Genomic DNA, 17,705 nt, shown 5'->3' with positions numbered 1-17,705 from the left:
GGACAAGTCACACACACACATATAGGGCCACTGAGAGAGGCTGCCTCTCAAAAAACCATGGGGTACGTTGGGAACTGGTGCAAACAGCAAGGGGTTCGAGAGTTCAAATGAACACATTTCTCAGTTGAGCTAAACGGCCAATTTTTCTTTCGAAACACAGTTTGGTGGTTAGTCTAAATGACATGGGGGTTTTGTTTTTAAAGAAGTGCAGCCACTACGAGCCATGATTAATTGCCAAGCAAAACAAACAGAAAACAAAGGACAGACCAGAAAATGAGCACCAAGGGCACAGAGGAGGAAGGGTAATGCAAGCAAAGTGGAGGACGGGGAGGTGAGACTAGGCAAACACACAAAATGCCACCTCCGCGGGACGGTGCCAGTTCACTTTGAGGGTTGTTGTTCCTGTCCAGCCTGTGGTCTGAGTATGGCACGGAGTTTCCATTATTAACGGCCCTTGGGTAGTCCTCCAGGGCTGCAGGTCTCTCTTGAGAGGGCTCTGAGCTGCGGCTAAGCCTGGCCATGGTGTGTCGGGAAGACAGGCGTGTGGGAACCACGGGCTTCCCCCCAGAAGGGGGCTGGTCCTGATGGGGCTGACTGGGTAGGTCTGGCTTCTGGCCCACCAGCAGGCCTGAGGAGTCACCAGGGGAAGGTTGTCGGGGGTGATGCTGGAGGGGCTTTTTCAGCCGGAAAGGAAGGGGGCTCATTAGGTAGATGTTCCTGAGGAGGGTGCTCTTGTCCCCTCTGGAATCCAGGCGCCACTCGGGCTGTCTAGAGGTCTGCTGCTGCTCGTGCTTCCGGATGGTGGTGAAGCGGGTGTATGAGGCCGGGCAGGTGCCTTTGCATTTATTGAGGCGATGTTTGGGGAAATCTCCATGTACGCTGCCGCCACTGCCTTCTCTGCTGTCAGTGGAGATATTTGAACAGCGGTCCAGGTCATCAGGGCAGGTGGAGAGGGGCTCAGAAGGCACAAGGCCCCTGAAGCCCAAGGCATGGTGCGCCATATTGCTACATGTTGGGGAGGCATAGACCCCACTGGAGTTCATCCCATCCATCTCCTTGGGACGAAGCTTGGTTGACTCAAGGAGGGACTCGGCCGAGCGGGCTGAAGTCAGGCTTCCCCGGGACAGCACGGGTGTGGGAGACTTGCTCAGCCTGCCGGACAGGTCCAGGGATGGCATGGAACGGGACCGCTGAATCAACTGCTCAAAAGCCGTGATACGGGAAGAGACAGTATGCTTGGGGATGTTTTCTGAGCCCTCCTGGCTGGGGCCCAGCTCACCCCTGGACAATGCCAGGCCACTCTTTTCAAAGTGGGAGGCGAGATCCCGCACACTCGAGGAGGAGGAGATGGAGCCCAGGAAGAGGCCGGCTCGGTTGATCTGGTGCATGTCCCTGTAGAGCATGGTGAACTGCATCCCAGCCTTTCTTGAGAGAGGGCAGGGCCTCCTGCTGCTGGTGCCGTACTCCTGGAGGCTCATGGTGCTGCTCGACTTGCTGTCATAATCCCGTCGGGAGCGCATGAGCAGGTTCTCGATGCTCCCTCCCACTTGGAGGGGGAGGTCTCTTTTGGAATCATTCAAAGAACCAGAAACACAAAGGTTCTCACAGCTTTGAGCCTTCTCTGATGGCAAGAGGATACTCTTCTGTTCCTGCAAAAGAGCGCTGGGAGCAGAGAGCCTGGGTTTGAATTTGGAAGGAAGGATTTCCGAAATGCAGGCTTTCGCAGCTGACAGGGGCTTCTTTTGCTTACACACAGGGCCTAATGCATTGCTAGTGTTAAACGTTCGGCTATGGACTGAAGATGAAGAAATCATGTGAGCATTCCCACCTTTACGATCCACTGGTAAGCATGCAGAATAAAATAAATAGACCCATTAGGTTAAAGCTGAAAGCTGCTAAAAAGAAAAAGGAGAGGTAACATGCTCATTGGTCATAAGGGCTTTTAAAAAATTCCCAGTCGATGTCTGGAAGCAAAATAATCTGTGCTGCAAAGCAGGTGCAAGGATGCAACAACAAAAAAATGGCTACTCTGCTAGAGTTAGGAATGGCTAAAGCTCAGCTAATTTCTAAGAAAAGGTAATTAGGATGAGAGAGAGAGAGAGAAATCTTCAAGGAGAGCAAGGTGGGGGGTGGGGATCAAAGAAAGGGAAACTATTAAAACCAGAAAGAAAAATGGCCGGTAAGAAAATAGGGAAGGGAATTTACGAGGGCTCCAAGGCCTGGATGTGGGTCTGAACGAGGCGGGACTCATCCCCATTGCTGGAGGTTCACCACGGCTGACGCTCAGTGGATGGAGGTGGATGGGAGACAGAGGCCTGCAGGCTTCACCCAGTTTATTACCTTTTGTGGAAGCTGAGCTGGATGGTCGCTTGAGCCCACTCAGGCCCTGAAGAGGGATGTCGCCACCTTCCAAGACACTTTTGTAAATTTGTCTCTCATTCTCCAAGCTAGTGAGATCTCCAGGAGCCCCGTCTGATTCCCTCTTCACTGCATGGAAGTTGGAAGAATATATGCTATGAACAGGTAGTTTTGAAAGAAAGAGAGAAAAGGGAAAAAACAAAGATAAGAATAGGAGTTAGCGCTTTTGACATTTTTCAAACAGCACATTACCTGCTGAGGACAAGAAATATACCTCCTGGCATCCTAATCAAGCACTGTCCTTTCTAAAGAGTGCTCTTATTTAAAAACACATTTCTACAGACAGGCCTATGGAGCCCTGAATGCTCAGGAATCTTGCTCAAACAGCAAAATTCTCTAATTGAGATGGCTGCATTTGGGCTTTAAAAGAAAAATTCTATCGAACGCTGCCTGGGGAAGAAGGGTTGGAGGAAGGATCAGGGAGACAGAAGGAGAACTACACAGAGCAGGAGGGCAGGAGGACCCAGTGGCTACACGCACGACAGTGCAGTCAAGGACATGGGTGGTGCCTCTGTCATGCAGCCAGCCAGTGTCAGCTACTTCAAGTCCACTACCTGGATTATTTTTCTGGGTTATTCTTCATAAGTACTTTGGAATATTAAAATCAGCAATGAAAGTGGGAGGCCCAACTGTCTTGGGTCTCCAGGAAAATCAGTGACCAAGTGAAATTGGAACCTGGGATTCTATGGGCTCTTAGTATCACAGCCAAATTTGCACTTGCTTCTTTCAAAGTTTGTGTTCAGAACATTATGACATATAGTATGAGCATAAACAATTGCTCATTCATAGCCTCCATTCATTTTTTATCTTATTAAAATCTAGGTATTTCTGCAAGTTACCACAGATTCCTTTTGGAATGAGGTGAGGCACAGAAAAAAAATTAAGAGTACTTACTCACTGAGTCCCTCCCTTCTCCTAATCCCACTTTTCTATGCCTGCCACTCACATACCGTCATTGACACACATACACATGTACACACAGACATGTACATGCACAGACATGCATGTGCACACACACACACACACACACACACACACACACACCTCAGTTAAGTGAATGGCTCCTGTCCTGCAGAAGCACATAGGCTTCTGCTGGGCTGCTTTTATTCCTACCGAACTCAGTTTACTGGTATCAAAATAGATTTTTCAGCTCTGAAGACCCATTACTAGGTGGAATTCCTTCATCCTTCTGTTTCATTGTGAATATCATCTAATACAATAGAACACCTTAAAGAATTACAAAGTGAACACCCATATTGCCCCCGCCCCAGCTTCTACGGGGGCCATGAACTATGACTGCTTGATCACACATCTGTCCAGCTGTATTTCCCTCTACTCATCCAGCAATGATCAATAATGCAATGCTTTTACATTCCGGGAAGCTGGTCTTTCTTTCTGTGCATAACTGCAGCCTCTGTGCCCCCATGGTCACCAATAATGACAGCAAAAACAACTCTACACACCTCTTGGTGAGGCGTTCTATGTGGCAGGCACTGTGCCTATTGATCATTCTCGCTTCAATCCCAACCATCCCACTTCTGCTATTTTTCAGATGAGGAAACGAGGCACTGAGAGATTCAGTAACTTGTCAAAGCAGGCAGGTTAGCAGAATGGCAGGGTTGGAACTTGAACCAGGCCATTGAGCACTACACAGATAGTATTCTAGTATTCTCTCTCAGCTCCTGTTTTAGTTTACCGTTTATTTATTTATTTTTTTGTAGAGACGGGGTCTTGCTATGTTGCCCAGGCTGGCCTTCAACTCCTGGCCTCAAGTGATCTTCCCACCTTGCCCTCCAACAGTGCTGGGGTTACAGGCATGAGCCACTGTGCCCAACCTTCAGTTGCTGTTTTATTAATAGATAGAACACTTCCCTGCAACTGAGAAGGCAGTGGCTTGCACACCACAGGAACCAGAGGGAACTCAGAGATGCTCCAGCTCTCTATATGCCACCACTGCTGAGCGTTACTCACCATGAATACACCCCTAAGACAAGCGGCACCAGAACCCAGGAGTCAGAAATGGAAAAGAGGTGGGGACTCTGGCAGAATACCATGACATCTCCACCTTAGAATAATAAAGTCCCTGAGCAATACTATTGCTTCTGACACTCATAATCCCCTCACAGAAGCTGCCACTTACTGAGCTTCACCTTGTGCCGCTTGGGGCTAAGGGCTTTATGTGCCCTATTTCAGGGGACTGCAGGGGTGGGGGTCAGAGCTCCCCCAGGGCCCTCCTTCATTCACTCTGGCCTGGGTATGGGGATCAAATGCTTTTCCTCTTTACTTAGAGGAGATGGAAGAACCTGAGGGTAGCTTGCAAGGCTGTGGCACCATATGCCAATTTAAATAAATGTGAGCTAATCTAAACTGGCTTTAATTTTGAATTTCCTAATTAAAAATAAATCTGCCCCTTTTCCAAATTTCCTATTCACTATCCACTCTCTTTCCTTTGGTTGCATCTTCTGATTTGCCCTTCAGTTTACTGTTATGTTTCCTCTTTTTTGTATAACCCCAACAGCAAAAACATCCATGTATAGATGTTCCATATCGTCGCTGACCAATGCGGTGGTGACTGAGGTCTCTTTTGTGAAGGTATGGTCTCTGAAGCCCTGCCCACCTTGGTTTGGGCCTATCATACCTCCCTCAGCTTTGGAGAGTAGTAAACTAAACTGGGCTTGAGGCTGCCTCATACTTCAAATTCCTGTTCTTCTGCAACCTAATTTAGTATGTAAAAAAACTACAATCTAAGAGTATATTCTTTTTTTTTTTTTTTTTTTTTTTTTGAGGCGGAGTTTCGCTCGTTACCCAGGCTGGAGTGCAATGGTGCGATCACCGCTCACCGCAACCTCCGCCTCCTGGGTTCAGGCAATTCTCCTGCCTCAGCCTCCTGAGTAGCTGGGATTACAGGCACGCGCCACCATGCCCAGCTAATTTTTTGTATTAGTAGAGACGGGGTTTCACCATGTTGACCAGGACGGTCTCGATCTCTTGACCTCGTGATCCACCCGTCTCGGCCTCCCAAAGTGCTGGGATTACAGGCTTGAGCCACCGCACCCAGCTAAGAGTATATTCTTATAACAAGTAGCTGAGTCTCGGCCAATTACAGCAGCCAAGCTTCAGTCAATCCCAGGCTGCCAATTGATCAGCCCATGTCTATATAAATGCCCAAACAGGCAACCATGAAGTGCAACCAATCAAATTGTAGCTGTACTCACTGTCTTTTTCTGTTTATAAATGCTGCCTACCCATGTTGCTGGGTGAAGCTTTCTGAACAGCTCTTGGTTCTGAGGGCTACCTGAACATGAATCCTTCTATGCCTTAAATAAATCTGCTGAATTTAATTTGTCTAAAGTTTTTCTTTTAACAGAGTGACTGACAGCAGCTTCCATTCTGCTGCCCCTGCTATCCTTTGAATTGCCTCAGCTTTGGCCAGAACTTTTTTTTTTTAAAGAGTCTCACTGTGTTGTTCAGGCTGGAGTGCAGTGGCGCCATCTTGGCTCACTGCAACCTCTGTCTCCTGGGTTCAAGTGATTCTCCTGCCTCAGTCTCCTGAATAGCTGGGACTACAGGTGTGCACCACGACATCTGCCGAATTTTTGTATTTTCAGTAGAGACAGGGTTTCACTGTGTTGGTCAGGCTGGTCTCGATCTCCTGACCTCAGGTGATCCGCCCATCTCAGCCTCCCAAAGTGCTGGGATTACACGAGTGAGCCCCCGCACCTGGCCTGGCCAGAACTTCTAAGCCATTTTCTGAGTTCCTAATAACTTTGTTCTGTCATGCCTCTCAGCCGTAACTGGCTGCCTGACCTCATACCTCTGCTCTACCTCACCAACAGTCAGATCTCATCCCACCCCCACACCTCAGCCGCCTCACTCTCTGGCTTTATTCCACCCATTATCACCATTTTTTCCGGCTTCCTACCAGAATGATAAACCAGCACTCAGGAAACCTCTCAAAATGGATTTGCCACAGCCAATTGTTTTTTTTTTTTTTTCTGATACCAAAGCTAAGAAAACATGCTTTTTCCAGATGTGTAACATTTTGAAACTGAGGCACTCCTTGTTTAAAAACAACACCTAAGAGCTCTACAGCAATGCTGTGTCACCCAGGCTGGAGTGCAATGTCACAATCTCGGCTCACTGCAACCTCCGCCTCCTTGGTTCAAGTAATTCTCCTGCCTCTACCTCCCAAATAGCTGAGACTACAGGCGCCTGCCACCATGCCCAGCTTTTTAATTTAATTTAATTTTATTTTATTTTTGTATTTTTGGTAGAGATAGGGTTTCAGTATCTCTACCAAGGGCCAGGATGGTCTTGAACTCCTGACCTTGTGATCTGCCTGCCTTAGCCTCCCAAAGTGCTGGCATTACAGGCATGAGTCACTGCGCACAGCCACAACAATGTTTTTAAGTGTATCATATCTATCAGCTGTTCTAATGCTGAAGAGAGACCATCTGTTTCACTGTACAAAAGGGGAACCTGAGGACCAGAGTGTCAAAGGCATTTGCCCAAGGTCACAGAGTACTTGCTCTGTCCAAATATATCAGAGAGGATAAGAGAAGGAGCTTTATCCCCTCAGCTGGTTGAGAAAAGCCCAATCAGGAAAAGCAGCTGAGTACTTAACAAAACAAGTTAAGTTCAGAAGCTCAGCTCTGAGCAGCCTTGATTAAGCCAGATTTTGGTTCAGGAAGAGCAAGCCAAGAAGAGCTAGCACAGAGAATACAACCTCTGGCTGAGATGCAGAGCTGGCTGCTGAGTTTCGGGGGGATTCAACAAAAACATACTCACTGGAAGAATAAAGTGAGATAACAGAGCAATCATCCTAGGGCCAACTGTGGCCCATTAGCACTGGAGAAGTGATAGGCCAATTGTGCTAATGGGCAGGCTCTGGAGGCTGTGGACAGAGTCCTAGAGACTGGGATTCCTGCCTGACTCCAGCAAGAAATGTGGATCAGTGGAGGCAAGCCCACTCTCGTTTAAAAACTTGCAAACAGTCTGTTTCTCTTGGTCTCAATTTCTTTCATTTGCAAAACTAATAGGCATGGGGAGATTGTACAAGAAATCTACCTGCAAATCTGTTATGTACACAGACCTTTCTTTGGAGCTCCATACACATACATTCAACCACCTTCTAGACATCCACCTGGATGTTCCTTGGGCATCTTAAACTCAACATGTCCCAAACCATCTCCCATCACCCGACCCAGAAAGCTTAGGAAATCGGTCTCCTTCCCCCTGTTCTTGCTCCTCAAGCCTAATCAGTCACCAAGCCCTGCTTCTTCCCTGTCCTTGACACAGCTCACATTAATCACTTCACTGTCCACCTCCCGCCTTATCATCATTTACCCACAACTGTGTCACAAACACACATTGCTCCCCCAGTCTCCAGCCCTGACGCCCTCCAGTCATCTCTGTCTAGAAAAGATCTCATGATGTCATTCTACTGCTCATTTATTCAGTCAACAAATATTTACTGAGCATCTACTAAGTGTCACTCTCCTAGGTGGAGATTCAACAGGCAACAGAACAGACAAAAAGTTCCAGCTTCATGAAGCTTACATTCACCATTCAAAATCATTTGGTTATTTCAAGAAGGAGGAAAAAACCTAACTTGTTAACTGTAGCTTTGCAGGAGGGAGTCTAGATAATCCTCTAAAAGTTTCATTTTATAGCCTTTTTTACTGTATGAAAAAAATTATATTTATAATGTTATTGTTATTCACATTTTATTTGCAGCTCCTCTATAAAACTTAACCTTTCTTCCTCCACAAAACAATAGGTGCTCACTCCTCCCTCCTGGGCCCCATCATTGCATGCACCCCACTGGATTCTGGTTATTTACAAATTGGTCTCCCCTATTACACCTGGAACCCCTTGAGGCCAGGAAGTTTATCTTCTTAATCTTTGCATGTCTGGTGCCTTGTATGGTTGGTTGGTCAATATATATTAGTGGAATAAAGATTCTATAAAATTAAATGCCTACATGCATACAGATTTCTGATACATTTGTAAGGTTCAGGCGAATCTTTGCCGTTTCATATACTTCTTCAGGTTATGATCTGTGTTTTGTTTCCAAATCAGATTAAAAGGAAAAAGTGTTCGCTAGTCTACCATCCCCATATAGGGAAGAACAGCTTGTTCTCGAGTGCCACCTGCTGGTCAAATAGAGTAAAGCTCTTTGGTTAGGCAACACTGAAATGAAAAATACTGATTAGTTCCCTCTACTGATTTATAGATCTGAAATGCTAGGAAAATAAAGTATAAAACTAGACACACACTGTGATGATAACTATAAATATATATATACACATACACACACACACATATATATTTTGAAGGCAAGGACTTGTAATTGTATTAGGATATTGGGACTATGGGTGAATTCCTTCCTCTCTGTTCCCAGTTCTTTTACTATTATCATATGTAATCAGTGTTAATTAATAAAAGTCTCAACCCAAAGTCTGTCCAAGATATTAAAGTGGGCTTAAAACAATGCCATCACTTCTCCAGTTGCCACAAAATTTTGAACCTGGGCCACCTGTGACTCCTCTTTCTTCATTCTTTGGGTTAAGGTCAAGTCCTGCCAGTATTTCTGCCTACACATCATTCCTGGCCAACCAGTGAAAGGGGCCAGATTCAATTCACCAGCTGCCTGCCTCGGTGCTAACCAAGTCGGATTTCAGTTAATTAAGATCTACTGATGCATCCATTCACTGAGCAAACATTTACTATACGCTTTCCCTTGTGTCAGGCACCCCACTTAGGCTGGTTCCTCACCAATTCCAGATATGAAAAAATCTTACTCATTTGGATAAACTGGGGGAAAACCAAGCCCGATTACTGAAAAATCCCCAAATGGTAGAATAGCAGGAGGAAAAAACTCATTTATTCCTGCCAAATATTTCATGAGAGCTGAAAAACAGAGGCTTCGAAGACCTATTTTCAGTGATATAAATAAGAACTCTTGTAAATTAACAGATTGAATATCTTCATGCACATTCAGAGCGAAAACAATTTGCTCTTTTAATCAGGTTACATTAGTACCCTCCAATCCTGCTAACCCAATATCATAAATAGTTGCTTAAACTGTGGGGGTTTATTTCGTGTGTGTGTGTGTGTGTGTGTGTGTGTGTTTGAGACAGAGTATCTCTCTGTCATCTAGGCTGCAGTGCAGTGGTGCGATCTTGACTCACTGCAACCTCTGCATCCCAGGCAAGCAATCCTCCACCTCGGCCTCCCAAGTAGCTAGAACTACAGGCATGTGCCACCAAGCCCAGCTAATTTTTACAGTATTTTTTGTAAGGAGGAAGTTTTGCCACATTGCCCAGACTGGTCTTGAACTCCTGGTCTCAAGTGATCCGCCCACCTCAGCCTCCCAAAGTGCTGGGATTACAGGTGTGAGCCACTGTGCCAGGTAAAAATTGTTTTTTAAGAGCTCAAAATCATTAAGCCTTGGTATGTCTTCTGCTAACTTATTATCAAATTTTCAATCAGTATGGTGCAGATGTGTTTACTGCCAACCCCAGTCCCTTGGCCTAGAACTTCACTGTTCCTAATCTGGATATGGCTCTGCCCTGTACCTGCTGTGGAACTATGGCATTATACTGCTTTGATGTGCCTATTTCCTCATCTATAAAGCAGGGATTAAAAATTATGCCTGATTGGCCAGGTGTGGTGGCTCACATCTGTAATCCCAGCACTTTGGGAGGCCACGGGGGGCAGACCACCTGAGGTCAGGAGTTCGAGACCCGCCTGGCCAATATGGTGAATCCCCGTCTCTACTAAAAATACAAAAATTAGCTGGGCATGGTGGCAGGCCTGTAATCCCAGCTACTTGGGAGGGTGAGGCAGGAGAATACTTGAACCTGGGAGGCAGAGGTTACAGTGAGCCGAGATTGAGCCACTGCACTCCAGCCTGGGCAACAAGAGCAAAACTCTGTCTCAAAAGAAAAAAAAAATGCCCCATCTTGGAATGTTCAGAGGGTGAAATGAGGTAAGGTAGATAAAATACTAAGCACAGGGCCTGGCACATAGTAAATGCCCGATAAATTGTTAAAGTGACACTATTTAATACCTGTGCTCCTTTATCCTGACTGCCTTTGGTAGCTGCTTTTTCTCCTGAATACTTGTAACCATCACAGTCTACTTCATTCATTTGCCACTTTGCCTTTTCATTTACTAAACTTATTTGTGTGTGTGTGTTTTGTCCCCAAACTATTAAGGGACTATATCTACATTCCTATTAGAGTACAGAGCTTAGTGCCTTGGATCCAGTAGAGCCAGGGAAGTCACTCAGCCAGCTACCCAACGAAGCCCTTTCTGCCTTGTGCAGTTTAGGGGGATGGAGGTGAGGAGGTAAAGGAGGAGAGCAGGCAGCAGGGTTCACATGGGCAGTTGGGGCTGCCAAAGTGACAAGCTGAGAATAAACAGGTGGCCTGGGGGACCAAGGAGAGTTTGCTAGGAGCTGTGGCCTTGACGACACCCTTTATCTGCAGGTTGCCTAGGGTCATCTGGTGGGCTTCACCTCTGAAGGCACATCGCTAGGACCTAGAGGACCTGTGACTTCTTGTCATTTTTAGAGCTGAAGGCCCAGCTCAACTGGAAGCTCTTTAAAAGGGAGTGAGCTGCAGAGCCAGAGTGGGGAGCAGGAGTCCCGATGCTACATCTGAACCCTGACACCTGTCATATTAGTGACTTAATCACCAACCCCACAGTGAACACAAGAGACTTCACACAGTCCCTCTCCGAGGTGGGAACTGTTCCCTAAGGCAGTCCTCCTCTAGCTGCTGTCTTAACATATCTTCTTAATTTCTTCTTATGCTCCTGGGTATATTAATAATGAAACACATATATTTATAGAAAAAAATTAACATAATGTATCTAGAGCTTTTGATCACTACCTTAAAAAGATTAAAGTTATTAAAGTTTTTCAACTTTTCCTCCAAAATACCCAAATCCCTGCTGACTTTCAAATGAAACTCTTCTTGTAAAGCACATTCTCCAGCAATGTAGGGAGGATATGTCCCAGAGACCACAATATCTGTCAAAAACATTTATACACTCAGCAACTCTGCTCATTGTGGATTTACTCAACCTTAGTAGAATAGGAAGTAGGTGTGTCTTCCCCTCATTGTCCTGTTTCAAAGAACAAGACACATATGTGATGGTGATAAAATAAGAAAAGCTCCTACCAGAACAAGCTCCTTTCCTAAATTCATTGGGTGCACCAGGCACTGTGAAGACTTGGGCCTTGCCCTCGAGGAGTTTATAGTACTCTTGTATAAAAATACAAGAGTATAACTCAGCAACAGAAGTAAGGGCCATTGAGGTACTAACATGAGCCTGGGTACAGGAAGGCTCCATGAGGGCCTAACTATACAAGCTAAAATGTTTGCTATTTACCGCATATAAAACAGGAGGTGAGGGTAGCACTGAACATTTTCAGCTGGGATAACAGCTTCATGGCAAAGTGCCGAGAAAGGCAATTTGCTGTAGGATTCAGGATGGTTTGGTGGGGGGAAGAGGCCGGTCATTACCCCAAGAAGGAGTGGGGTGTGCATGCATCATCCAGACAGAGTCCTAAGAACTGACGGAGGGTAACAGATGCCCATCTCTGTGAGAATTGGGTAAATTAGCCCCTCTTGGCCCCACCCTTCCCTCAACCCCTTCATCCTTCCCTCCATCTTTTTTTTTTTTTTTTTTTAAGATAGAGTATGGCAGAACGTCTCAAAAAAAAAGATGGAGTCTTGCTCTGTCACCCAGGCTGGAGTGCAGTGGCGCGATCTCAGCTCACTGCAACCTCCACCTTCTGGGTTCAAGGGATTCTCCTGCCTCAGCCTCCCAAGTAGCTGGGATTACAGGTGCAGGCTACCAAGCCCAGCTAATTTTTTATTTTTTATTTTTTAGTAGAGATGAGGTTTCACCATGTTGGTCAGTCTGGTCTTGAACTATTGACTTCATGATCCACCCACCTCAGCCTCCCTAAGTGCTGGGATTACAGGCATGAGGCACTGCTCCCAGCTGAGAATTTATTTATTTTTTTTATTTTGGGGACAGAGTCTGGTTCTTTCACCTAGACTGGAGTGCAGTGGTGTGATCTCAGCTCACTTCAGCCTCAATCTCTGGGCTCAAGAGATCCTCCTGCCTTAGCCTCCCAAGTAGCTGGAACTATAGGTGCACACCTCGCTAATTTTTTTTTTTTTTTTTTTGTAGAGACAGGGTCTATGTTGCCCAGGCTGGTCTTGAACTCCTGGGCTCAAGTGATCCTCCTGCCTTAGCCTCCCAAAGTGCTGAGATTACAGGCATAAGCCACAATGCCAGGCAAGAACTTTTATTCTAAACTTAGACAAACTCACATTCTAAAGGTAAAGATGCCAAAGTGGGGGAAAGTTTATGAAAGATAATATAAATCATCACAAAATTAATTTAGAAGAGGAGGCAAGAACAGAAGGAAAACAATTTGAAGAATACAATTAGATCACTTCTTATCACCAAACTGTACATCATTCAGAGCCATTAGGCTGATACAAACAAAACACACTTTGGGTCCAAAATATAAGCTTCTCTCTTCTCATTTCTGACATTTAACATATTAAGCAACATAAACAAAGTAAAATGGCAACTTACTATCCAGGAGTCTCTGAAGAAATTTCCGGAGTGGGGCTGATAGCTGAGCTCTGTAAATGTCCAAGAAAGAAAAGAAAGAAGAAAAAAATAATATAGATGATTTATTTTGACTCACATGTTTCAAGTCAAGAGGAAAAAGAGAGAGGTCACTTTCTCTTCCCAGTTTAGATAAGGACCTCTGGAAGTCAGGGGGGCTGGATGGAAAGGGTCTTCGGTGCTGGTGGAGGGCGGTGCTCTTTCTCTGGGAGGAGAACGTATGGGCAGGTGGGCTCTCCTACTCCTGGTCTTTTGCTTTTCAGTGGATGCACCCAAGGCCCTCTGGATGGGTCAGGAGAAGGCCATCTGGCTCATACTTGTCTTCCGTCACAGGTCACTGGGCAGATGGCCCTCCAGTGGGCCAACATGCTTTAATGACATGAATGGCACATCCTCCACCAGCTTCTCCACAGCCCTCAAAACCCCCTCTGAGCCGACTGCAGATCCCATCATGCACCCCAAATGCCACATCCAGAGAGAAGGTCACCCAACACTTTAGGTCCAGAATGCACAAAAGTGTATTTTAACATACCACCATGTATTTAGATTACTTGTGTATGCTTATGCATAACTTTGTGTATGCAAATTTAGAAGTGCAGAAATAGGGAGAAATGCAATTTCACCAACCCTATTAACTACCATTTCAGCACGAATAAGGGAATGCTTTATAAAATTACCAGGCACCACGCAAAAGGAAGAAAACAACCAAGAGCTACATGCAGAAAAAAAGCAATGTAATTCTGTAGTTTAGGGTTTCTGTTGCCTTGGAGAGAAAAACGCAAAGGGTTTGATATGCCTGTTTTTAAAAATAAGGTAGTAGTTGAATAAATCAATGTAAAGGTTAATTTTAAGGATAATCCTACCTTACATAATGGCCTCATCTCTAATAATGACCATTTTAAGAAAAACTAGCTATTTGGAGAAGAGACAGTTAAGGAAAGGAGAGAAAGAAAAGAAAGAGATAGTGAAAGAGAGAAAAGGAAATGACAGGGAAGAGGCAATCCCACCCGCATAGCCCTCTGCCTGCTGAAACCTGTTGGGCTTGTGTGCTTTCATTTCTGAGGGCACCTCTGCACCGGGATGAGGACTGCACCCCATGCCACCACCATTATTCCACAGGGAGCACATCCCTCTTACCTCCACCTCCATCCTCTAGCCTTTTTGGCTGTACTGTCTTGCCTGCCCATCCTCTCCTTCCTCGGTCTCCTGCCTCTGAACAACTGACCTGTGTGGTCTTCCACCTTGGAAGACCTTGCCCTGGTCTCCATCTTGAAAAACCTTTGACCCTGTGGAGTCCTCTGGGAACACTCCCCTTCCTTCCTTCCATGGTCATATCTTTTCATTCAGTGCTGTACCCCTGCAGGTTCCTGATTCTCTGCCATGAACTTACTCACCCGGCAACCTCCAAAGACTTTGGAAACATCTTAGTCATCACATCCACTGGCCTTCCTGGGAGTTCATCTTTCTGGACCTCTGGGAAGATCTCATACTTTCTCCTCTTGCTCCATCACTCGCTTTTCCCTCTGCCTCTGTGAATTCTGCTTTCTCTCCCTCTCCCCTTCTCCTATTCCACGTCACCCAACATCCCCATGGGTAGTTGTTAGTTTCACATCCTTTCTCTCAACGCAATTCCCTCTTGAGTCTGTCATCTACTCCCCAGTTGGGTGTCTTCATCTACTCCCAGGGCTTCAACCATTGCCTCCACTCAAGTGACTCCAATCCCCATCTTAAGCCCATGCCTCTTCCAAGAACCCTAGTCTTAGACTTCCAACTGCCTACCAGATATTCCCTATATGACACCCAACCAACACCTCAAAGGTCAGTTACCTAAAGCCAGCTCCCTCACCTTGCCTCTGCCCTGATCGTGTTCCCAGATTTCCTCTGTAATGTACTCAAGTCCTCATCTTCCAGCTGCCTGGCCAAAACCCCAAGGTTGTCTTTGTCTCAATCTCATCCTTCAATTCTTTGCTGTTCACACCAGTCAGTTAAAAAGTCCCACCACAACATCCTCAGTGACCTCGCTTGCATCTGCTCTCCCCACTGCACGCTGGTGCACCCAGCATGGGCTCTCACCACAACCGCAGCCACCACTCTCACTCCAGTACTAGCTGTGATCACTTCTCACATAGGACCTTCAATTCCACAGTGGCTAACCTGGTTCCTCCACCCTAATTGGAAACTGAGCCCCTAACCCCACTCCGCCTGCCCCGCCCATCACCGTCTGCCTCACCCATGTGTGCAGTGCCCGTTGTGGCTCCTTCAAGTACCGAGAGAGAGCTTGGACCTAAGCCCCAGCCCTGCTGGCTTCCTCATGCTCTGCTGTCTCTGGATTCCCAATTCCTAACACCTTCAATCAACCTGCAGCTCCTTGGCTCCTGACTCTCTTATCCCAGACCCCTTGGCTGCTGCCAAATCCCCAGTCTCTTCACCCCTTTCCTGGTTTGAGTCTCTGCTGCTCTCATGACTTCTGTGCCCAAGTCACTGGGGCTGAAAATCTGACTCCCATCAGCAGTTTCCTCTGTTCCTGTCACAGTTTGTGGACCTTCTTAGCCTCCTCGGCTCCATATTCCTTTTCTGTCTTCTTATTTTTATTTATTTATTTTTATTTTTTTTTGAGACAGAGTCTAACCCTTTCACCCAGGCTGGAGTGCAGAGGTGTGATCTCAGCTCATTGCAATCTCTGCCTCCTGAATTCAAGCGATTCTCCTGCCTCAGTCTCTCAAGTAGCTGGGATTATAGGTGCCCACCACCATGCCCAGCTAATTTTTGTATTTTTAGTAGAGACTAGGGTTTCTCCATGCTGGCCAGGCTGGCCTTGAACTCCTGACATCGAGTGACCCATCTGCCTCAGAGTCCCAAAGTGCTGGGATTACAGGCATGAGCCACCGTGTCCGGCCTCCTTTTGTATCTTCTTTAAAGATATCTTTTCCTTTTAAGAGTCTCTTTTGTTTTGTCAGGGAGCCCTACGGGCAGCACTGGGAACATTTGGTTTTTTCCTCCTTGGAAACCTACTTACCACAGTGTCTCTTTCTCTTTCTCTCAAACACCCTTTAATAAACCACATTTTGACATAGCTCCCTTTAAAATATCAATGCAGGCTTAGTTTCAAACACTTTTTTTGTGTGTCCAGGACATCTGACCTCTGAGTGCATCTTTCATTGAGAACTTTCTGACCTTTAAAATGACAAACACTACTACTCTGACAGCGCCATGCACAGAAAGGGTACCCAGAGCACTGCTGCTGAGTTTTTGAAACTGATCTCTGAGGTTGGTATCTCCCAGGGCTGCCAAAAAGACAAGGAAACTGAAGCGAAGGAAGGGAACTTAAAAGGTCACCCCTGGAAAGCAGAGAAATAGAATAAGGTGGGAGAGTAGTTTCAATCCGCAGCCTCTCTGCATATAACTGAAGAATCCCCTTTAAGGAAGATGCCAAGCTCAAAAGAAAACCAAGCAAAAATGAACTGGGCAGGGGTGAGGGAAGGGTCCAAAACAGGAGGCAGAAAGCCATGCAGCCTAAAATAACCAGCATCACTATCTGTCACCTCAGCTACATCAAAAACCACAGAACAAAGAAAACAAAGCACAGCTTGAAAAGGAACTGATGGCATGAGCAAAACTAGGAAATACCTGTGGCACGTTTGCACTGGGTGCTTTATTAAGCGTCTCCATTTTTTCTAAATCTGCCTCTAACTCTGTCTGGCAGAGGTTGAGATCTTTGTCTAGATTAGTCTGGTTCAAGAAAGAAAAGATGGGAAAGAATGTTTTAGTTTAGAGGAAAGGGAGAAAGAATGGAAGGTTAAGTTAGAAAAAAAAAAATGAATTTTTTTTTTTTAGTGTTATACTTTCATAAGGCCAAGATAGCACAACTAAAACACGGGAGCTTACCAGAAATTAGTTAAAGACATGAAAACAGAGAATGTAACATTAGGCATATAAAGCAGAAATCCTGAAGTAATCAGAGCTTAAAAAATCTATTCTACTTGCTAAGGAGAACTACAAAAACCTACCTTTAAGGAAATGCCTATTTTCTCTTTTTTCAGCGTGTGGTAACAGTGACAAATACTCTATGTCAGAAGGATACATTATTGCTTTAAAAACCTCTAAACATTAGTATATGTCTTAGAGAATTTGTTACATAGTTTTATCACCAAGCCAAAAAAAAAAAAAAAAAAAAGCATCAAGTTTTTAAAAAAGTGATTTAAGAAAAAAACAAACCCACAACACACTCACACTAACCAAAGCTAGAGAGCACACACAGTCCAACGGAGGAGGCACAGCGGAATTACCTTTCTATCCTCTCTAGGAAGGATAGAGCAGTCTCCAGGAGTATAATCCCATATCTTTTTGGGAGGCTGACGGGAAGCAGAGGAGGAAATGAAGAAATGAGCATAAAGACATAAAGACAAACATGGAGACTGGCTCAAACAAGGAGGGGCACACTAGGAGAACTGTATCAACACAGAAAGGTGAACTCAAAAGCAGGGGAGTGGGTGCTGCCTACAGACACAAGGCTGCCTGCTGGAGGGGAAGCCTGAGGATTTGGGAGCTGGGACCATTACCTAGGAAGTTTGTTTCTATGTCTATGTTTCAAAAGCAACTCATCGTTGGATTCTAAATATTGAAAA

General features: G+C 45.6%; 1 protein-coding gene across 50 annotated transcripts in view; it reads right to left on the bottom strand.

The window, feature by feature from the left end:
• Nucleotides 1-17,705, bottom strand: part of SORBS1 (sorbin and SH3 domain containing 1) — a 254,503-nt gene that overhangs the window by 44,088 nt on the left and 192,710 nt on the right. For 26 of the 50 annotated variants that reach the window (XM_064374070.1, XM_064374075.1, XM_064374083.1 and 23 more), the window contains 2 exons: nt 13,045-13,094; nt 2,341-2,513 (listed from right to left, as the gene is read on the bottom strand). In XM_064374070.1, coding sequence (XP_064230140.1) covers nt 2,341-2,513; nt 13,045-13,094 — 223 coding nt within the window. Of the gene's footprint in view, nt 1-2,340; nt 2,514-13,044; nt 13,095-16,707; nt 16,810-17,366; nt 17,433-17,705 lie in introns of all 50 variants that reach the window. The other 24 variants (XM_064374042.1, XM_064374056.1, XM_064374058.1 and 21 more) reach the window with 3 other exon arrangements.

The sequence above is a fragment of the Aotus nancymaae genome, unplaced genomic scaffold, assembly GCF_030222135.1.
Source record: "Aotus nancymaae isolate 86718 unplaced genomic scaffold, 86718_ANA_hifiasm-v0.15.2.pri h1tg000010l, whole genome shotgun sequence".
NCBI lineage: Eukaryota > Metazoa > Chordata > Mammalia > Primates > Aotidae > Aotus > Aotus nancymaae.
This window is presented reverse-complemented; position numbering and strand designations above follow the sequence as displayed.